General features: G+C 43.3%; 1 protein-coding gene across 5 annotated transcripts in view; it reads right to left on the bottom strand.

Moving 5' to 3' along the window:
- The window catches only part of ATRN (attractin), a 157,274-nt gene that overhangs the window by 37,877 nt on the left and 95,687 nt on the right, over window positions 1–23,710 (bottom strand). For 2 of the 5 annotated variants that reach the window (XR_014228556.1, XM_082315660.1), the window contains exon 25: window positions 5,282–5,343. Coding sequence is in view for 4 of the 5 variants with exons in the window: in XM_082315660.1 (XP_082171786.1) it covers window positions 5,282–5,343 (62 nt within the window). In the remaining variant the exon portion in view is untranslated. Of the gene's footprint in view, window positions 1–4,207; window positions 4,244–5,281; window positions 5,344–11,650; window positions 14,874–23,710 lie in introns of those variants that run through there. The other 3 variants (XM_082315657.1, XM_082315656.1, XM_082315659.1) reach the window with 3 other exon arrangements.

Genomic DNA, 23,710 nt, shown 5'->3' with positions numbered 1-23,710 from the left:
CTCAACTCATGAGAAATACCCAAATGAATTACAGTCAGCAGCCTGTGGAGAGCTATGTGCCTCACCCTAAAGTGGACACCTATGTCTGGTAACTGAACTGCTCTTCGGTGTCCATCACCTGCACTGACTAGAAGATGAGCTTTGACACAACACAGACAGAAAACTAAATTAAGGTGTCAAAGCTATAAACTAAATCCCACTCAATAAAGGTTTAAAACCCCAAAGTGCTTAGATCACACCCCAAGCCACTACATTGTCACAGGAGACTTGAGAGGCCAGAACCATACATGGGCACTGACAATGATGGGACTAATTAATGGAGGAGAGACCAAATGGCCTCGCTGCTCTGGTCCACACGTGACCATTGTGGAGGACAAAGTAAAGAGTGATGAGGACAACATGGAAAGAAGGAAGTCATGGATGCTGAACTGTTTATTTCTAACAAGATCAAGAAGTTTATGTAAAGATATTCCCAAGATCTTCCTTTTCCTTGGGGGGGGGAAATGATTCAGACTGTATTTTAGGCACGTATTTAGTAATGCCATTTCTGCTGCAGTAAGAAATTATTTAATAAGCAAAAAGAGTAAATAAAATATCTGCAACACAACTCCAGATGTGAATTATTGCAACAGGTCATTCCCACTTATTGAAAACACTGGGCAAAGTTTACAGCCAGGAAAAACAATATACAGCACATTAAACCATCTGCCTGACTGTTGTACAGAGACAAATACCACTCCCTCTGAAGTTTTTCTGAGGAACAAGTCTAATTATTTGCACCAAAGTAAAATTAGGCTATTTGATATTCAGACCTTAGCAGAGGCACAGGAGGTTTCATGTACCACCATGAAAACACAAAACTTTCAACTTCTGTTGCATTTGTGAAGTACACCCAGTTCTCTAATAATCATTGTAAGACTACGATGGGACTAGAGAGTCAACGTTGAACACCCCTAGAAGGTCATTTCAAGGGCAGATATAAAAGATGAGACACAGAGCAGCCAAGAAATGGGGTGAACTGTGCACATGAGGACACAGAACAGAAGTGCAGTAGAAGACATCAGAGTCTGTGGTAAATCAATGTAACAAAGCTCAGGATGAGATCACAACAGAATCATAGAACAGTTTGGGTTGGAAGGGACCTTTAAAGGTCATCTCATCCAACCCCCCTGCAATGAGCAGGGACATCTTCAACTACAGCAGGTACATTCAGAGCCACCTCCAACCTGACCTTGAATGTTTCCAGGGATGGGGCATCCACCACCTCTCTGGGCAACCTGTGCCAGTGTTTCACCACCCTCATTGTAAAAAATTTCTTCCTTATATCCAGTCTGAATCTCCCCTCTTTCAGTTTAAAACCATTCCCCCTTGTCCTATCGCAACAGGCCCTACTAAAAAATCTGTCGCTATCTTTCTTACAAGCCCCCTTTAAGCACTGAAAGGCCACAATAAAGTCTCCTCAGAGCCTTCCCTTCTCCAGGCTGAAGATGATTATATTTAACAAAACCTGAGAGAAAAATCAATTATACCCATTTACACTCTCACACCCACAAATGCCAAATGTTATGGCCAGCTGGTCTGGCCAACATGTCCCACAGACAGGACAAGGGATGCTGGCTGCCAGGTCCTCACCACATCTCCTGGCTTCTTCCCTGGAAACAGCAAACCTGGTTTATAGGGTTTATAGGTCTTTTATACCCTGTAGGGCTCAACAGCTTCTTTGGCAGGACCCTTTGGCTTCAGTTTTGTTCACCTCACACTTCTGATCTTTTAGGCAAATCTGTTGGTCCACACCTCCACCTCCTCATTTTGAGTTTCTAAGGGCTGCTACACTAGGAAAAGGAATGGCAGTGGCGACGCGCTGTCACCTTGCTGCCACCCTCCTAGTTTTGGAGCAAGAGGTCTCCTCCTGACAAGTTGCAGGGTTCCCAGCACGACCCTCGACTACTTTACAGCCAGCTGTGTCACCAGATAGAATACAAGCCACGCTTTCAACTCTTGTTCTGCTGTTTCTTCTGGTGCTTGCACATCCTTATTTCATTCACACCGTTCTTCATACTCCTCTTAGAAATCTCTACAGAACTGGCCAATAAAGCAGAGAACCACAGAAGAAATACAGACGCATTGTTTTTTTTTAATAAAAGGAAGAAAAAGGATCGTTGGTGAGCAATATGAGTTTAGAAGGCCAAATATTCAAAATAATAAGTATTTTCACATCTTCTATATGCAAAAGTATCCTGGTGAGAAATATATGTTATAGATAGGTGTGGTGGCATACACAGAGTTTTTGGAAGACAAGGAAGCATGGATACTAATAAAAATGTTTACTAGAGACTGTCAAAACAGCTCAAACTAGCTGCTGAAAGAGAACAGCAAGATTTGTAAATTAAAGAGCTATGTTATGAAAAGCAGAGGAGGAAACGGAAAAAACACGGTTTGCTTGCAATTCATTTCGCTTTGCAAAGGTTAACAACGGTTAGAATCTCATTTCTCCTGCGGCTCCAATTATAATGCAATATTAAAGGCCCCGTAACTTCACCGTTCTACCCAACCTTTATCCACTGATGTCTTCTTGGCTTAAAATAAAACATTAACGTGTTGCAAAATAAAATAATGGTAACACACAGCCAGACAGCTGACTTTCTGCTGAACATTGACTCTAGAAGGAGCTCCAAGAGTCTAACAGCAGCTCTAAATGTGAGGCACAGCCCCTCTCACCCAAAGTAGACCAGCTGTTAAATGAAATGGAAATCAAACCCAGCAGTCACATTTTGTCCTGTTCCACAGTGTCTGATGTTGTTTAAATGCATGGCCGGGTTCCTGGCCTCTCTGTAGCTTTGTGTGCCTCACAGAGGATCAGTCCAGCCAGTGCCTTTAACTCCATAAATTAAGCAGCACTGGAGTTTGGCAATCCAGCTTGCACTCCAGCGCCCGTTGGAGGGACTGACTTGACCTAAATCATCACAAATGTCAGCAATGAAACTGAGAATCTGAACCCTCTGCTTCCCTGTACGCTTCCCCATGCAGCTCAAGGCACAGCTGCTTCGGCCAGTAGCATGGCAGAAGAGCGTGTTTAAGATGAGGTTACAACAAAGTGGAAAGAATAACTTCTAGAAGATGGCGATGTGCTACAACATCACCAGCGCAGAAAATTTTCCAAAATTTCCCACAGAAGGGCCAAATGAAGCAAGACCCTTGAATGTGATAAGAGAAAGTCATTCTAAACAGCCATTTTCCAGAACAAAGCATCTTTTTGTGTCCATTACACTCAAAGGATTGAGATGTACCTCCGTGTTTGACTTGGAGGTGGCCTATATCTCAAAGGTCGTTTTTAGGCTTTGCAGAAAGCATTTGCATTGTCTCTCCTTAGTGTGCAAATTTTCAGCCAACTCTATCTCATTAACATCACAGAGGGCTATCAGATATTACTAATTTACAGCCTAACTTGGATTCAACTGTAATTATGAAATGCGCCCTAGAGCACTAAAAATGCAAGTGTGTCAATAGTTTCTCCTACAAACAGCAAAGCTGAATCACGCTGTTCTAATACACTGGTTATTTAGCGAGTTACAGTGACTGTAAAATAAAACACGGGGGGAGGAACTTAGCAGTAGTTACAATTAAAGAATCAAAGAATTTTTAATGCATTATAAATGCTTGGTTGGAAAACACCAGTAAACTGTCTTCTCCCAGATATACACGTTCTTATCCCGCTGGCATGTTAGGATGAGAAATAATATTGCAACATCGCTTCTCAAGGAGATCCATGTGATAGCAGCGAGGGAGGGAAGGAAAACCACTGTTGACTATCTTCAATCTCCCTAACTTTTGGACACGTATTTTCAGCTGCATGGGTTCATTGAGATATATAATGCACATATCTTCTGCTTCAAACTGCGATTCTCTTCCAATAATGGAATAGAGGAGTTCAACAGGAGCTGAAGAGTTTCAAACTCTCATATGCAGGTGGATCCGGGTCTATAAAGAACTAACGGATAGTTTTTGAAGTGTGGGTTGATCTCATGCCATTAAAAAGGAACCAATTGCTTCCCTATTCTTTCTCCTTATAAGTAATTACCCTGCCACAAAGATTTTTAGGGAAGACCTTGACTGTAATGGATTCAGCAGAACAAATGCTTAAGTCTGCTCCAGGAGTAAACACTTCATATCAATGGAAACAAGGTGGTGGTTCAAGCCTGCTGTTTACCTGGGATTGTATTAAGCACACTCCACTCTGTAAAAGCTACATACAAAAAAAAAAAAAAAAAGAAAAAAAGAAAAAAAAAGATATAAACCACTTGTTTGAAGGACCCATCTGGAGCTCCTTGCTTTAATTAAATTTCGCATGGAATCTAAAGCAAGATATTATTCCCACTGCTTATTTTAAAATGGGCATAATATTGCCTACTTTAAAACAGGTTGTAAGATCTGGAGTACTGTTTACTCCATGTACGTCCCTCCTGAGGGAGTTCTCCTTATTGATCAAGTATTGGTTTATATTTGTGCAGTATTAACAGTTGCTAAACCAGAGGCTAACACATTAGATTTTGAAACCATAAAGAGATGGCCTGCTATGCTTTGGGAGACACTGAACCTCTTTGTTAGGGCTATACTTTTTTGGAGGATGGAAGAAGAAACAGGTATTGAAATTGCTTCTGTTGGTTCCAACTCCTAGGGAATCATCAGTTTGCTTCACAGAGGGAAATGAACTGTACCATGCAGCTCATGAAGGACAGAAGGGTATTTGGCTTCAATTGTGTTGAATGTTTGTATTTCATTCGACATATTTTCAAAGTTCATTTTAAAATCAAAAGTTCAGTTTAAAATCAACAGGTGCCAGCTAAAGAGTTTGAAATTAGTCCATGCTTAACTCAATCACTTCCTTAATTTATGATTTGTGTCTGACGATGTGTGAATATCTGCAATTTCTCTCAGTCATACATTATTTGTATGATGTGGTAACTCAAAAGATGTCTTCTATACCACTTTAAGAGCAACTTCTCCATTTCAAAAAGCCTCCACCCCCTCCTCCAACCTCCCTTTCCCTGCATGCACAGGACAAGATGCAGCTGCAAAGATGGGTAGACAATTTTTTTAACATATTTCCTAATTAAATACTTTAAACAGAGTAGGGATTTCCATTTGCTAGGCTGTGATGTAAGCAGGATGTTTAATTAAAAAACAAAAACAACAACAAAAAACCCAAACACTATACTGAAAAACAAAAAAAGAAATATCTTTCCTAAAGAAGAAACATTTAGCTGTCTTAAATGAAAAGTACCTGAAAAATGTCACAAAGAACTGTACCAGGTCCATAAAGTTGCTGTGCTGTGAGAATGCAATCTGCAAAAGAAAAGGAAATGCTTTCTATTACTTACTGAAAAGAAAATTCGTATTTAAGATGCATTGTTGCTGGGATCAAAAAATTACAACGATATACACCTTTACTTAAGTCAATTAACATTTTTGAACACTGTTTTGAAAAAGCACTGAAATATTCCAAGGGAAAAGAAAACAAACTATAACTTCACATTATTTCGATGTCATATATCCAAAAAATGAGCCTAAACAAGTAACAATTGTCTCTCCCAGCAATGTTCAAGGAATAGTCTTCAGCGCACATTAACTACCTTAGAGAAAACACTAGTTCAAAAACTTGCAACACAGACGTTTTAAAGAGCTAAAGTAGAGCATTTTTAATTATTGTACACACAGCAACCCAAAGCACAACATGAGAAAGTTCAGAAACGCATGCTCCTATTCAAACAATATTCCTACATCAAAATCTGCTTGAATAAGTAACTTACACCAAGAGCAGCAAAAAGGCATGAAACACAGAAGATAACAGACACTGTAAAAACAGCTATGGCATTCATCTTAACTCACTTTCCTGCAATCCACTCACACTGCAAAGAGAAGTGAAAAACAAGGGAATGTTTTGGACAAAAAACAGAGGGAAGAAGCGAAGAGGAAATTGGGAGGTGGTCAGAGGCAAGATTCGGGAGCCTGGTTAAAAATAACAGAGCCGAGGGGAGGCAAGCCAACAGAAAGGCAACTTTGCAGTATCAGAATCCGAAGTTCTTTCCAGGTACCTCCTATTTCCTCCGACTATCAATCTCGGCACCACAACAGGATATTAACTCTTTCATGAGGTAACGGAATTGATTTCAAACCTAAAGTGAAACCTGCACTTCTGTTACAAAAGCTTTCCACGGATATTCAATTCACTTAAGGCGTCATTTGTTGTTCTCTTTAATAAACTGCATGTTACGGTACCGTTCGCATAAATACAAATCTCTTCTCCCAGCAAGTCACATTCCAAAAATCATGAATATACGCAAAATGAGTTATTGCTTGGATTTCTGTTGCTCAAGAACACCTTCTATTATCATATTTGCTTTAAATATCCATTGTAACTGGGTATAGAAGCTGGCCAAAATAATTTTCTTATGAATATATTGAAATGCTCTTGAGTTGAAAGCTCCTTTACAGTGCATAACTTCTGTTTCGCTGGAAAGCTAACTCGAAACCTGCAGACCAGATGCTTGTGACCTCAATATTACTGCCTACAAAAGACAAGAAAACACATAGCTTCGTGCTGTTTTTTTTCCTTATAAAGTGCTTCCCAATAGCTTTCTGATGAGAAAAAGGGAGCGAGCATGATTTCACTTTTTATTTTAAAACTCAGCGCATAGTAACTGAAGTGGTTTTATATTTGTGTAAATATTCTGGCAGCTCTTTAAAGCAAGGAATTTTCTTACTAAAATATCACATCCCAAAATACAAACATGCAATATATTCAGCATATAGAAATATGGTCTGAGAATAACTACGGTGCTGACCGACTATCAAAGACGCGTTTCAAAACAAAGACCTTATTATGTATCAACAGCTTATATTTAAAAATCCTTCTGTTGAAAAAGAAAATTAAAAGCACAAAGAAATCAACAACGGGTCAGTCCTCTGCAGACGATCATTAGGACCAGTTTCTGTGATGGAAACCAAAGCTTGCTCCAATTTGAATGTGAAGAGGAAACAAGTATTTGCTAATTTTAAATAATGACAGATGCTATGGAAGATTACCGAGACTGCGAACTCATCTCTAAACTGTTATAGGAGAAGGCTTCTCGTTTTTTGATAATAGAAGTGTAGGAAATAAAACAAAGAAGGAAAATCTGGGTTTGCTTCCCACAGAAGCACTATGAATGCTTCACCAGTGGTGGTTCTTTTGCCTACCTGTTGGAGCTCTTCTCTTGCAAAGACCAACTGAGGATCTGTACCTCATACACAGATTAAAAAAAAAAAGCCTAGGTTGGTTTCTGCAATTTACTTCTCACAAGCTGGAAACACTTTATGCTATTAAACCTGACCAATCTCTGTCACAGGCAATTTAGTATCATAATTGTTAATGGTTTGCTTACTTAGAGCTTAATTTCCCCTAATATAATCTGTTCCTAGGACTTAATTAATTCAGGTACATAGAAAGTTTGGTTAGAAATAGATGTTAAAAGTAGACTGTTCATTCTGAACATAGGGAAAATATGGCACAAATTTCTTAGCGGTATGGATTTTTAATTAAGTTTAAATGACAGTAGAAGATTCATTTATCCATTCTCAAAAAACTAATTTTGTACCAAAGGAATAAGCAGTGTAACTGCAGGAAAACACCGTGTATCTCGCACTGGGGATTGGGAGAGCCTCCTCCAGGTACTGAGCAGAACTTCAGATCAGCTACAAAATCAAATTGCGACTTCCATAGCATACGTGTCCTTCAAAGATGTTTCATACTACGTTCTCAGTGCTAGGGACGAGCCTAGGGGTGGCATGCCTGCGTTGGAGAGGAGATCTATAGCCCAGCTGAAGTGCATTTACACCAACGCACACAGCATGGGCAATAAACAGGAGGAACTGGAAGCCATTGCGTGGCAGGAAAACTACGATGTGGTCGCCATCACGGAAACACGGTGGGATGACTCGCACAACTGGAGCGCTGCAATGGATGGCTGCAAGCTCTTTAGAAGGGACAGGCAAGGAAGGAGAGGTGGTGGGGTAGCCTTGTACGTTAGAGAGTGTTTTGATTGTCTAGAGCTCAACGACGGTAATGATAAGGTTGAGTGCTTATGGGTAAAGATCAGGGGGAAGGCCAACAAGGCAGATATGCTGGTGGGAGTCTGTTACAGACCACCCAACCAGGATGAGGAAACAGATGAAGTATTCTGCAAGCAGCCGGCTGAAGTCGCACAATCCCTAGCCCTTGTTCTTCTGGGAGACTTCAACTTACCAGATCTCTGCTGGAAATACAACACAGCGGAGAGAAAGCAGTCTCGGAGGTTCCTGGAGTGCGTGGGAGAGAAGTCCCTGACGCAGCTGGTGAGGGAGCCGACCAGGGGAGGTGCCCTGCTGGACCTGCTGTTTGCGAACAGAGGCGGCCTGGTGGGCGATGTGGTGGTCGGAGGCCGTCTTGGGCTCGGCGACCATGACATGATAGAGTTTTCAATTCTTGGAGAAGTAAGGAAGGGGGTCAGCAAAACCGCTACCCTGAACTTTAGAAGGGCAGACTTTGGATTGTTTAGGAGTCTGGTTAGCAGAATCCCTCGGGAGGCAGTCCTGAAGGGCAAAGGAGCCCAGGAAGGCTGGATGTTATTCAAGAAGGAAATCTCAAAGGCGCAGGAGCAGGCTGTCCCCGTGTGCCGCAAGTCGAGCACGCGGGGGAGAAGACTGGCCTGGCTGAAGAGGGAGCTTTGGCTGGAACTCAGAAAAAAAAGGAGAGCTTACCACCTTTGGAAGAAGGGGCAGGTGACTCGGGAGGACTACAAGGATGTCGTGAGGTTATGCAGGGAGAAAATCAGAAAGGCGAAGGCCCAGCTGGAACTTAAACTGGCCACTGCAGTGAAGGATAACAAAAAATGTTTTTACAAATGTGTCAGCGACAAAAGGAGGGCCAGGGAGAATCTCCCTCCTTTGTTGGATGCGGAGGGAAACATCGCCACAAAGGATGAGGAGAAGGCTGAGGTACTTAATGCCTTCTCTGCCTCAGTCTTTAATAGTCAGACTGGTCATCCTCGGGGTTTTCAGGCTCCTGAGCTGGGAGATGGAGATAGGATGGAGAATGAAGCCCCGGTTGTCGAAGAGGTAACAGTCAGCAACCTGCCCCTCCACCTCAATGCTCACAAGTCCATGGAGCCAGATGGGATCCACCCGAGGATACTGACGGAGCTGGCGGAGGAGCTCACCAAGCCACTCTCCATCATCTATCAGCAGTCCTGGCCAACCGGGGAGGTCCCAGGTGACTGGAAGTTAGCAAATGTGACACCCATCTACAAGAAGGGTCGGAAGGGGGATCCGGGGAACTACAGGCCTGTCAGCCTGACCTCGGTGCCGGGGAAGGTTATGGAGCAGGTCATCTTGAGAGCCATCACGCGGCACGTACGGAACAACCAGGGGAGTGGACCCACTCAGCATGGGTTTATGAAAGGCAGGTCCTGCTTGACCAACCTGATCTCCTTCTATGACAAGGTGACTCACTTAGGGGATGAGGGGAAGGCTGTGGATGTTGTCTACCTGGACTTTAGTAAGGCCTTTGACACTGTCTCCCACAGCATTCTCCTGGAGAAGCTGGCTGCTCACGGCTTGGATAAGTGCACTCTGCGCTGGGTTAAAAACTGGCTGGACGGCCAAGCCCAGAGGGTGGTGGTGAATGGAGTCAAATCCAGTTGGTGGCCGGTCACCAGTGGTGTTCCCCAGGGCTCAGCGCTGGGGCCGGTCCTGTTCAGTATCTTCATTGATGATCTGGATGAGGGGATGGAGGGCACCCTCAGTCAGTTTGCAGATGACACCAAGCTGGGTGGAAGTGTTGATCTGCTGCAGGGTAGGAAGGCTCTGCAGAGGGACCTGGCCAGGCCGGGTCGATGGGCCAAGGCCAACTGTGTGAGGGTCAGCAAGGCTCAGGGCCGGGTCCTGCCCTGGGGGCACAGCAACCCCAGGCACCGCTGCAGGCGTGGGGAGGAGCGGCTGGGAGCTGCCCGGCGGGAAAGGGCCTGGGGGTGCTGGTCGACAGCCGCTGGACATGAGCCAGCAGTGTGCCCAGGTGGCCAAGAGGGCCAGTGGCATCCTGGCCTGTATCAGGAACGGTGTGGCCAGCAGGAGCAGGGAGGTGATGGTGCCCCTGCGCTGGGCACTGGTGAGGCCGCCCCTCGAATGCTGTGCTCAGCGCTGGGCCCCGCACCCCAAGGCGGCCATGGAGGGGCTGGAGCGTGGCCAGAGCAGGGCAGCGAGGCTGGGGCAGGGGCTGGAGCACAAGGCTGGGGAGGAGCGGCTGGGGGAGCTGGGGGGGCTCAGCCTGGAGAAGAGGAGGCTGAGGGGAGCCCTCATCGCTCTCTGCAACGGCCTGAAAGGAGGCTGGAGCCGGGGGGGTCGGTCTCTGCTCCCCAGGAACAAGCGATGGGACGAGAGGGAACGGCCTCAAGCTGCGCCAGGGCAGGTTTAGATTATAGATATCAGGAAAAATTCCTTCACAGAGAGAGTGGCCAGGCACTGGCCCAGGCTGCCCAGGGAAGTGGTGCAATCACAGTCCCTGTAAGTATTCAAAAAACATATGGCTGTGGTGCTTAGGGCCATGGTTTAGAGGTGGACCAGGCAGTTAGGTTAACAGGTTGGGCTCGATGATCTCGGAGGTCCTTTCCAACCTTAACGGTTCTGTGATTCCATGATTCTTAGGAATAATGCAGAATCCTTAAGTAGTTAAGATCAAAACAGATCCGAAAATTAATTACGTTAATTCCAGAGAATATTATAAAGCTTGTGTTTATCTGATCTGAAAAGGTACCTGAAAAAGCATACCAGCCTATCACACTTTTTCTAATGCCACATCATTTGAAGTATCAAAAAAATTTGGCTGCTTTCCAGATGAATAATAATAGCTGACTATATGGAGTGATAAAAATGTGTAATTAAGAGCTTTACTTTATCATTGGATTAGCATAAAATATTAAGCCAAGAAGAAAATTTGACTACCTCTAACTATCCGACAACATCTAAAAAGTGCACTAGTTTTGAAATTAGTACACACACATTTCAAAGGAGTTAACGGCAAAGTACCTGGCCACAAAATATTTTGTGGAACGGAAAAGCAATTTGAACCCCCGACTGACATTTCAGTAACAGTTGGTATTACGAACTCAAAACACCTCTGGAGTTAAACTACAGCCTGTGACTGATATAAGTTTTGACAAACAAATTGGGATGATTACATACCAGGAATTGGTTTGCATTAGGACCCAAGGTTGTGCTCCAAGAGAAAAGAAACTTGAGAATAATTTCAAGAGAATAATTTTGTGCAAAAATGGGTCCCGCTGACTCTTAAGTCAACTTCGTGTTTCTGAAGTTCACCTTAAGCCTGTAAGTGCAACCATACCTAAAGCTATTTAAGCCTCCATTCTTTTCATTTACAACTGCTTTGAACTCATTAGAAAGTACTCGAATTTCAGATATAACTAAGAAAAATTAAAATCACCAACCCAATGAGAAATTCTGCAGAAATATTTTTTTTTTTTGTTAAATATAGCAAGAAACAAATTTCAGTAACTCCTCTCGCTTACTTGTAATAAACAGAATTACAGATAAATCATCACAACATAACTCCTTCCACTTGTACTGGACATTACCATTATTTTTAAGAAACAGAAGCCAAGCCATTAGCCACAATGGGGATGGGGCAAATCTCTCTCCAAACCCAAATAATTTCTAGTATTATACATAATGTTAATACTTCTAATCTAAGCTTGTTAACTGCTAAAGAATATTTCAAGTATGGCATTTTCATAACAGAAGTTGGAGCATTTTGGGTACCTAAATGCTTGAGAAAACATGAACAAACACAGAAAACGTTGTCTTTACAACTTTTTTCTCCCTGCTAACAATTCCGGATTATCTATATGCCGTATTTTTGCCTTTCTCCACTATTGTATAAAGTGACTCAATTCACATCAGTGCTGCCTTCCTTTTCAACCCTCTTTCATATTAGGGATGAGAAAAAGTGAAATTGGAAATGATATTTTGAACAGGACACACTCCTAGAATAGAACTCTAAAAGAGAGAAAAATAAAAGTCTAATTAACTTACGAAACCGGAGAAGTACAACAGAGAAGGCGCAACGTGAAGCAGGCTACTGGAGTTTGGTGCTTGCTGTGAATTCAGAAGATATCAAAAGGGTCCCTACTGCTAGATCCATTAACCTCACCTAGCAGGTGGGAGAACGCTACAGCACTCATGTTTTGAAAGTCGACAGGACCACACAGCACTGAAAACCATGGAAATTCAGAGATTTCAGGCGGCTTTGCTTTTTATTTAAATATATAGTCCCAGCGCCAAAGTTAACGAACAAAAAAGCAGCACGTAAGACTGAAAGGCTGGGAGCTCCAAGGGCTTCCAAAGAGATAAAGCCAACAGCCAAACAAGCTGCAGATCACATTTATGTACATCTTCCTCTCTTTCTCAGCACCTCCACTTTTTTTTATGGTTAGAGGCAAGGATTCAATCTGACCTTGGAGAATACAGACAACAGCAACAGGATGCCATGGCCTGAATGCTGAGTGCCTGCGCTTCTGTCAAAGGATCTGCTGAAAAACAAATGGTTTTTAAGTATTCTTGAGCAATGCCAAAGTCATCAAAACATTCATTCTGCCCTCTGTGATAGTGATGGGGGGAAAGAGTGCTCTTCTGCTCAAGAGAAACACCGTTCCTGGTTGCAGTTCTCCTTTAAACACAAATACAATGCGCCCTAGTGAAACGCATGGCAGAAAACGCATATTATATTGCTCTTGGTGCTCTCCACTCAACAGAAGCAGTGAGCCAACTCCAACAGCCTCGGCGGTGAGGTTTCGGGAAAAAATGAGCCAATTTAACAATCCAGCTCCACCACCTAAAAGGTGGTCCCGGCTCTGCCACATGTGAACATCTTTAGTGAGCCAAGGCAAGTTTTTAGGCCAGCAGAGACCTAACCGTAGGAATGCTGGGCTTTTTGCTGGTATTTCTGAGCCGACCCAGCTCACTGAGAGATGAGGCAAACTCAGTAGCAACCCAAGGGAGGAGCAGGGCAAGATGACCCTTTTTGGGCAGGTGGCTCTCAAAGTGTCTCAGCGACGTCAGCTTCCAGGTCAACTTTTCCGAAGGAAGCATCCGTTCACCTCTGTAGATGAGATTTATGGGATTCAGACACAGATTAAGACATCTAAGTACAGGAATAGAGAGGTATGTGCCTGTCGTCCCTTTACACTCAATGGAAACATCATCTGTGATTCAGTTGGCCAATGTAGGTGTCTATGACAGGATTACCTGAACAGTTCCAGATCTAAGTCTCCATCTATCATGGGACCTTAAACATCTAAGGCACATGAAGACATCTATTTGTAGACCCCTACATTTAGGATGGTTTAAATTTCCACAGCCTTTCTTGCCCTCGGTTTCATGGACGCACTGGAAGCTTCATTCGTTGCCTAGGTAGGGGTAACCTATTGCCATTCACCCGTCCCTAAGACATCTCACCTGGCCTCCAGCTGCTGCTCCAGAAGGGCACGGGCTTCTGATAGGTCCCGTGTCCTATCTGCCATCCTCTTGGCACTACGTGCCCATGTTTAGGCGTTGAGTATCACACCACGCTGCTGGACCGCACGCAGCTGTTTGCGGTAAGGCACACAGACGTTGGACTGGATTTATTAAATCTGCTCTTGGTGTCAAGAAGCACAGAGAGACTGGAAGCTGGGTCAGCACGCGCCAGTGTTAAAAGCTTAGATGATTCAATGACAATGACGGAAGAGGAACTTCACTGAACGGAAGAAGAAACTCAAAGCTGGGATTTGAGCTTACAAGAACCACTTTGCCTCTCTCTTGCAAAACTCTTTGATGTGGTGGTAAGCTTAAAAGTAGACCTTAATTTTTATAAGTCTGATCCAGAGTGGCAAAATGTAGGAAGAGCTGACGCTATAAGCCTGATAAGCAGGTTAAACACCCTGCATCCCTGTTCCTCCCACCCCAAAGTACAAATCCACAAACTTGACTGAGATGAATCAGATGAATTCAGGCTGTAGGAGCCTTGAAAGGCAATTAAATCCAGTCAGAGACCTGACCAACATGTCCCAACATTAGGACATACGTACAGAAGGAATGCTTCGTTATTATAATTATTTCTACCTTTCAGATCAGGCCATGGAGTAAACCAGAAAGTACGGAAGAGCAGGCTAAGTCAAGACTACCTGTCCTCTGTGTTAACATTGTGTATCACACCTGGAAAGAATAAGCTCATTAATACCTGCTCTTTCTTTACTTCTTTGCGTTATGGTAGATCTTGGGGAGAACAAACATGGGCTAACGCCTCACAAAATGTTAGAGAACAAAAACATTAAAAGTACATGAATTATACTTGCAACCCAGGTATAAGAGGCAATAGGCAAATGCAGCAGGATGACCGATCGCTGAGAGAAACCACGATCTTCTTACAACAACCTAACAAATCCTGTTCGAATTGTGGGTGCCCAAGAAGAACATGCACCAGCTTTATTTTGGGAGCCTTATGTCACACCATCATAAAAGCCAGTTTCTTTTTGGATGCAAGGGGATCAGTTGCCCTCAGTACACCATCACCTGGAAAAGCGTTGATTAGCATTGTGCTCTGTCTCAGTCAAGACCCAAACTATTTGCATTCAGATGTACCAAGTACAGTCTGGCAATTTAACAAATAGATAATGGAATACAAATTTCAGTCAATGCAGACATTTGACAGCGAAATGTAGATGTTGAATCTCCAAAAGGGAAGAGAAGCATTACAACTTCTTGCCTCTGTGCAGGGTTAATGTTCAGTTAAATGCAGAACAAGACACCTACAATGAAAAAACAAAAGATATTTACATCTTTAAGGGAACGAAGCAAAGCTTGTTATAGACCACGACTATACCAACATTTTAACCCTTCCATAAGTGCTGCTGGTGCCCAAGTGTCCCTTTAACCACTTGTTCCCATATTTCCCGTTACCCGGCAAGAATGTACAGTGTATTTGCAGCTGTATAGTAAACCAGATCACACAACCCACTGCAGCTGAAAACTGATCTTTGCTGAGCCAGCTTTCAGGTGGAGTCATACCCTGGTCAGTCACTGCGCCAACGGGCAATGGGCTGCCCCACCACGGAGGCAGCAGGACGTTCCCATTTTCGAGGCACCATGGATCTATTTTAAATGAACAGCAAAACTACACCCCAAATGTTGAGGTTCGGAAGAAAATTTAAGCTGCCCTTGACCCCTTCAAAAGCCGCAAGAACAACTCGCTCCACAGGTAAAGATTTCTCTAGACAGAAAAGTTAAACCATAAGTCTGAGAGAAGGACGGGTCTTATGGCAATTAATTGTAACTGGGAAAACTCTGACACACAACAAGTTAAAGTGGAACATGATTCAGAGGTGGGAGATCCCAGAGAGTTTGTAATACACCTGGTGGTGTAGGTGTGGACGTCAGAAGGAGGAGCTGCGATGCTCACTTGAAAGCTGACGAATTTGAGTAGGGGATCACCATCCTCAGCTGCAACGCCAGCTGATCTGACAGCTAAAAGTCCAGGAGAGGTGGATCACAGAAAGCAGAGAAGTCCCAGACATAAGTCCAGATTGATCTGTTCCTGCTTACATTTAAAAAAAATTACTCATTGCTCATCAGAAGCTCAAAACCCAATTTGCATCCAAGCACACTCAACAGACTGCTGCTTTATATTTTGTAGAAGAAAATCTTCTGGCCGACTCGGTGCAGCTGAAGAGGTTCACGTGCTCAGATTTACATTCTACAAGAAGTAAAAATAAAATCTCCACTAAAATTTGATTTTCACACCTACTACTATGAGCCACGTTGCTCCTGTGTGGAGGATCAATGAAAGAGATAAATGACTTACTCCTCACTTGCTGCAATACTAACTAAGCCATTGAGCTTTATGGCGCAAATACTTGATACTGTGCAAATATAAAAACTAGTTCACTTCTGAACTTATACCAGGATGGAAATCGATTTATATTCTAATATTGTGCCACCTTACTGCAGTAGTCACAAATTGTCACTTTTCAGCTAATTGGCTGCAGTCAGCAGTTGGCTCAGAGATGCCAATTATATATGCTTTGTCACCCCGTGCGAGCTCTCAGATTGCTGTGCAGAGCAAACGCGGGCATAGCTGCCTCTAAATTAAAAACAGTGCTTAAGATTTAGTCCCCCATTTCTCTGCATCAGAAAAAATTACCACACAAATCTGACAAACGGGAAGTATTTGTTCAATAAACAGCCAGGTGCTGAATCGTGATGCTCATCTGAATTTAAAGTGTACTAGCAAACAATGTTCTGGAAAGTCCCATAATTGGAATGGCAATCTCAGATCAGGCCCCGCACACCTACTCACTACAGTAACGCGCTCCCAAACGCCACAAGAAACCTGAGGCAGGGCCAGAAAAACCTCAGCTCTTCTGGATGTCAGGCAAATACCTTAAAACTAAAGACCATCCGTTCCCATAGACCTCTGCTGCATCCACTCTCTATCCTGTCTGCACACTGAAGGTGGCGATGGTCATGCAAGAGAAGGGTGGGAAGGTAACTCGAGGCTATTGTAGCAATTTTGCAGGAGGAAAAAAAAAAAAAAAACAAACCACAAACCAAAAAATAAATGCAAACCTAAAAATAAATGCAAACCTAAAAATAAATGCAAACCTAAAAATAAATGCAAACCCTCCCCAAAGCAGAGAGCACAGCACACAAATAATTCTGCCTCATGTGCGTTCTTGCAAACATCTGAACTGGTTGCTCAGTTGTTTCAACTTGTTGAATTCTGGTGAATTTTTACGTACTAACTCACTCAAGATTAAAGTTAAAAATAGGGTATTTCATGATAACGGCAACTAAGTTCAGGCAAATTACTATCATCAGCTGGAGACAAAGACTAACAACATTAGTCACTTCTAGCAGTAAACAGCACCACAGACTTCGGTTATAGAAAAGAAAGGGTTTAAGGGTTTGGAAATAGAATCAAACGGTGAAAACTCTCCCAACCTCGCCTACTGCTTGCAAACAAAAATCTTTACTTACGGTTGGCCTCTCAAAATGTAGGGTATTGGTAAGGTGTCCAGCTGAATACCTTTGAATGCAAATTTTATGCTTGGAATTCAAAAGGAAAAGGGGGGGGAAAAAAAAAAGTATAGAAAAGAGATGTCACATTGTTTCTACCTCCAAACAAATCACTTCCAATGTGCTTCTTTTTGTCCAAGAAGGGATTTCTTGTTCACACACACTTGTCCACACCTAACCTTGAAGACCGACCTACAGGTTTGGTAGAAGTCACCTGAAAAGGGATTCTTGGAGCAGTCCTACATGTTGCCTGTTTTCATTCTACAGCCTCTAAGCACCAGTACCTTCTCAGGCACCGCAGAGAAACTTCACGCCATTCTACTTTAAATGTTTAACTAGAAGAAAAAAAAACTCTTTTGCTAAAAGGTCTTGCTTATTAAATGAAATGCAGGTAAAGAATTCACTCCTTTAAGAGGAATTCGTCTGAGAAAAGCAACGCAATAATGCCTCATTTAAAAAAAAAAAAAAAAGCATATTTTCCACTGCTCAGTTTAAAAGCAACAAGTTCAAAAATAGGAGACTTCTTGAAAACCTATATAAAATACCAACCCTTATATTGGACCTCAGATGTGTTTATGCTGCAAAGCTGTTTTGAGTTATCTTGAACTTGGCGGCAGGGATACAGGACTCGCGTTAGCCGGGGCGCGGGTGCCGCCGGCCCAGCCGCGCGCCCCGGGGCAAGCCCCAGCAGCAAAGCTGGGCGTGCTCACAAAGCACTACGCGGTTTGCTCGTGCCACGCAAAGAAGAAAAGAGGTTGTAATCTGCAGCCGAGAAAAACATTTTGGTTACAGAGTGAGCTTTCTTGCCACCATATGAGTCTTTTAAGAGAAAAACGCTGACGTATTCCTTATTTTAAATGGATTTGGATTTATACGCAACTGCGACAATTATTCTAAAGACAAGGCAGTTTTGAGCTACTTTGAAAAAAGCCGTTAAAAATAAAAATGCCCAAACTAGACACAGAAAGTGAGCCACTAGCATTCAAACGCTCCATTCTTCCCAGTTGCAAGTCCTCAAGAACCTCCCTCCAGTATCAGATGCTGCTGTGCGGATGCATTTGTGAAGGATCCCGTTCCTTGGCTTCGTGCCGAGCAGAGCTCTGACACCATCTGCGTGCAGGATAAGTTCGGTTCGTCAGCATACCGACTTTTTACGGAGAGTTTCAGCGTGGAAAAAATTAAAACTTTAGCACATAACAGCTCAAACACTCTCTCAGGCCCTCAAAGTCCAGCAAAGAGAGGAGCTTTACAGTCTACAACCACTTGTGTGCCAAAGGCTTAAAAGGAATAAAAGTTGTTTTCCTAAAGAGCTTGCAAAGTCAGTACACAATAGGGAATCAAGAACAGAAAGAAGAGTAAAGCAGCTAAATATATATTAGCAATCTTTCTTTTTTAGGCTGCAAAATAGCTGACAGATGGAAATGGGCAAAACCTTATGTCTTGCATCATTTCTGACCAGACGCTGGAAATATATGCAAGGCAGAGCTCGGTGTTGCAGGGGTATTAGTGGAAAAAAAGCTCTGCCTCCCTCTCCGAAGGAGCCGTGATTTCTAAGGATCACATGGGATGAAAGATTTAAGACGTTTATCAATCTGTATCACAAAAGGTTTGCAATACGCCAGCCGCAGAAGTCTCTACAGCAATTCTAAGGATTTTATATCCTTAATAAAATAGAGTAGTAAAATAAGTATATATATTTATATATTACATATATATAAATATGTAGTTCAAAGCAAAATAAGTATATATTTATATAAATAACCAAATAAAACCACCTTTTAGTCACAACGTTTCTCACATTATTACACAATGCCGAAGCCACACGCTGTTCCAAACCTGGTGCCACATTACTACGTGAAGTGGCAGTCGTAATAATAAAAAACAAACAAACAAACTTACTTTCAACAAACTACCTATTTGCAGGGAGGAAAAAAAAGAAGATAGAAGAACCAAAGATTCATGCAATAATTGCAAGTTCAACCCATTTTAGGATTTTTAAAAGATGTGCTCGTGTAGTTATGAAAAAAATGCCGGGAGTGTTACCAAATGTATTTTTCTCCACTGCACACCCATGAGATGGAGAACCGGCAGCCAGAGCTGGGTTTCCAACAGAAAAACAGGGGAAAAACATCAAGTACTTTGGAAGGAAACTTTACGCTGTGGAGCACAGCGAAGGCGAGCCCCTGTAAGGGCCGGTCCAAGGGCTGCCTCGCTGCGCAGTACCGGTACCAGTTCTGAAAGCTGTGAGGTCAGAAATCATGGGCTGGGCTGATGTATTCATAGACTCCTCACAGAATGCTTTGGGCTGGAAGGGACCTTTAAAGCCATCTCGTCCAACCCCTCTACTACGAGCAGGGACAGCTCCAACCAGATCACGTTGCTCAGAGCCCCGTCCAACCTGGCCTTGAGTGTTTCCAAGGATGGGTCATCTACCACCTCTCCGGGGAACCCGTTCCCATGTTTCACCACCCTCATCGTGAAAAATTTCTTCATTATATCCAGTCTGAATCTGCCCTCTTTTAGTTTAAAACCATTCCCCCTTGTCCTATCACAACAGGCCCTGCTAAAAAGTCTGTCCCCATCTTTCTAACAAGCCCCCTTTAAGCACTGCAAGGCCGCACTCAGGTCTCCCCGCAGCCTCTTCCTCCCCAGGCTGAACCCCCCCAGCTCTCAGCCTCTCCTCACAGCAGAGCTGTGCCACCCTCGGAGCATCTTCATGGCCTCCCCTGGCCCCGCTCCCACAGCTCCATGTCCTTCCCGTGCTGAGGACCCCCGAGCTGGACGCAGGGCTCCAGGGGGGTCTCCCCAGAGCGGGGCAGAGGGGCAGAATCCCCCCCTCGCCCAGCCGGCCATGCTGCTTTGGATGCAGCCCAGGAGATGCTGGGCTTTCTGGGCTGTGAGAGCACATCGCCGGCTCATGTCCAGTTTTTTGTCTATCAGCACCCCCAAGTCCAAGGTTTTATTTGTTGAGAGCCTTGGCTATGATTTTGTGTTAAAGAAATTTTAACATGAAAAAACAACACTGCTGGAGAGGGAAAAATGTGCAACCTATACATGAGCTCGTATATTAGCATTAAAAAAGGACCGGTAGTTACTATCTATCGCTAAAGGCTTTCTAGAACATGTATTTCACCAGTTTGTCATGAAGAACCTCCCACTAAAAAACTGAACTGACAAATCAATCTATCATGATTTATTTCAATCCCTGTGGTCAAAATATTAATGTAATTTAAAGATACTTTGAGTTCAGGTGTAGGAACCAGGCAGGTGCTAGTCTTGCATGAAAACCAGACTGTTTTAAGAAATAACTATACATGACGGTCGTAATGGAGGGGAGGGGAGGGGAGGGGAGGGGAGGGGAGGGGAGGGGAGGGGAGGGGAGGGGAGGGGGGAGGGGAGGGGGGAGGGGAGAGGGGAGGGGAGAGGGGGGGAGAGGGGAGGGGGGAGGGGGGAGAGGGGAGAGGGGAGAGGGGAGAGGGGAGAGGGGAGAGGGGAGAGGGGAGAGGGGAGAGGGGAGGGGAGGGGAGGGGAGGAGAGGAGAGGAGAGGAGAGGAGAAAAAACCCAAAAACCAAAAAAACCAGAACACACCAAAACCCCCAATCGTCCCAGAAAATTATTGCAACACAGGACTGGGACAGCACTACACTGCCCTGGCCCCAAAGCTCTGCACGCTGCTTGCCAACACTGCTGTGAGCACGATTTGCCAACATGGTAGAAAAAAAACGTAATAATATGAAGTCAGGAACCTAAGTGAGAGAAAAAGAAGTTTTAGCGACATTCCAGGAAGGGTTTGTTTTTAACAAAAGCAGACCCGCGGAGCCATCTGAGAGCTGTTACTGGAGTGCTGGTGGCTCTGTCTTCGTGTCTGAGAGCTAAACAAGCCAGAGGCTCTTTGGTTTTGTTACCCTGTGTTAGCACAGGATATATTTTTCCCCCGTGGCTTAGCCAGGCTGTATCTATTGTTGCACTTGAGTATGCTGGCTTCTTATATTTTATTGGCAGTGCACTTTTCTCCTCTTCATTAACTCTGCTTACTATTCTTTGACTCTTTAAATAAGCTTTCGTATAAGTAAATATATCTAGCTCTTTTGGTAGCTGTAAAAGCTTCCCAGCAATGGCCCATATCGCTCGTTTTCTGAAATATATTTGAACTCCAGGTTTGCATTTACATTCAGCGGTGGCATACTGTATTTTCAAGAGCTATTCAGCACAGAAGTACAGCAACTGCAAGCAACCAGCGCATCATCACCCTGGGCTTCACCCAGGAGAAATTAATTGCCTAATGAGGACCTGGCTTCCATAGAAAATTAATTCTGTATTTTCTTTGATATTATGCTTTTCAGCCCTGCATCTTAAAAGGAAAAAAAAAAAAAAAAAAAAGACCAGCTTCCTTAAAAGTAAGGCAATCCATACGTATCTTACTCTCATATCCGAAAAAAACCCTCATCCTAAGAAATCCTCCTGGTATTATTAAATCTGAATCTCAGTCTATGTCTCTCCGTTCTCCTATAACTTTTCTTATTTATGCAGCTAAAGTTTTGCAACAGCCACACAAGCAGACTTCCAATGCTATAGGAAGACATTACAATAAACCTCGCCAACAAAGATACGGGAGTTACTACAGTTGATCCCACCTATAGCTCAAGTTGTAGATATAAACCCCCAAGATTTCAGTGGTTGGGTAAAAGGATAAAAATCAAGGGAAAATTTAGCGTGAGCGATTTTCAAGCTTGCTGAAGCCACCACCTCCAGTAGAAAGGTACTGAAGTTGCAACATATCCTAGGCAAGGGTTAACTGCCTTTGAGAGAAACCCCAGTTTTTAAGAATTTAAGAAGCTGCTAACAAAAATACTACTTAATATGAAAAGGAACAACTTCTAAAAGGAGAAAAATGTCATCGGTTTAGGCCAAAAATAAGAAGGCAGGAGCAGATAAAAAGGAAGCAGCTGTTTCATGTTTTAAAGTATCATTTAACTGTTCTGTTTTAAATCTTTCCGTCCCCAGCAGAAGATGTCAGTTTGCCTGTTCTGAAAAATCAGCATGTAATTGCATGTCTCCAAAAGTAATTACATTCAACAGCAAATTTCATCAGATTAACAAATTGATTTACGTTTCATTGTTCGGTTTAAAGCAAGCCTCTTAGCACCGCGAGAGAGATGCAGCAAGAGGCTCAAAAGCACCTGCAGTTATATCTAAATAAAGGCAAGGGACATCATTAGCAAACAACTTTGGCATTCCAGTGCTTTCAGAAGCAAAAGAAAAAGCACGGGTTTGGAACAGAAGGGTCCCGGAGAGCTCAGGATGATTATATCTCCACACCTACATCTATTCCTAATCAAAGGTGTATGAGGCACACTGAGGAGCTGGTAGGAAAGCGATCAAGATCACCACCCTCAGTACGGTTTCAAGGCTACATAATTATTTTATCAAAGCAATCACTATCCATCTATATGTATTTTATTCTCTTTAGCCAACAACAAAGACATTTTTTCTTTCCCTTTACCCTTACTGAGAGCTTTCATTCGATTAGCCTGTGGCTTTTGATTACAGAACGACATTAATTTAGAGAAAGGCTGGAAACCTCCGAGGGCCGTGGCCAGTCCTCAGGGATATTTATGCCCTGTATCAAATGCCTAATGTTGCCTCCAGAGACAAATCAGGGTATTAGAGCCAGTTACAGACCCTGCTTTTTAACTGCGGTACGGTTTCTTCGCTCTATCTTATTACCTGCATTATCAAAGCCTTTTAGTTAGGCTGTAAACCTCAAAGAGGTAACCCTAGAGAGCATCACTGCTGGTAATACTCATGTCACCTTAGAGAGGTTGAAAGCCTCAAATAAAAGGAAGGTGGAAGCGTGGGATCTGGCATTCCTCCAGCTCCGTTTTTAAGCCGAGGGGTACCGTCTTCTTCACCTGGCAGGAGCTAAGGGTACCCCAAAGCTTTACTTGGCTGCAGTGAAGTGTCATCCATCACTTAGCTCTGCAAGAAAACAAATGCTTCCCAAACCGTGTTAAACGCCGAATGGCAAGTAAAATTAAAGCTTAATTGAAAATGGTATTAAGATTCATGCTAATGGAGACCACCTGTTTTATGGGTAACATTGCCAATAAAAATAGCGGGATGGGAAAAGAGTATCAGAAGAAGAAATTTAATCCAAAGCTGCTTTAACGAAGGAGATTTCCTTTGAAAAATGAGAACTTGGGAAGAAGTATTTGCATACTGCTGGACACAAAACCCATGAAACATTAAAATAATGATGATAAAGATCAGAGTAAGAGCTTTGTCTGAGGATTGTGAAGACTTTTTAGGAACGTAATTCCTGGTGCTTTATAGAATATGGGCTACTATTTCCCACTTAAATAGCCACGGTCAGCGTAAGAGAAAATAAGCCTGCTTTAATCAGCCAGAGCGCCAGTCCTTAGAAGAATCTCAGTCTAGTTTATAATTCATCTCTGCTTTGAAATCCAGCTGACACCAGCAGCATATGGCTCCACGTGAACTTTCCCTACATACCAACACAGGAAATATCTACTGGCTTAAGAAAAAGACATTTAGAACGTTATTGCCAGC

This window comes from Platalea leucorodia (assembly GCF_965183815.1).
Source record: "Platalea leucorodia genome assembly, chromosome: 6".
NCBI lineage: Eukaryota > Metazoa > Chordata > Aves > Pelecaniformes > Threskiornithidae > Platalea > Platalea leucorodia.
This window is presented reverse-complemented; position numbering and strand designations above follow the sequence as displayed.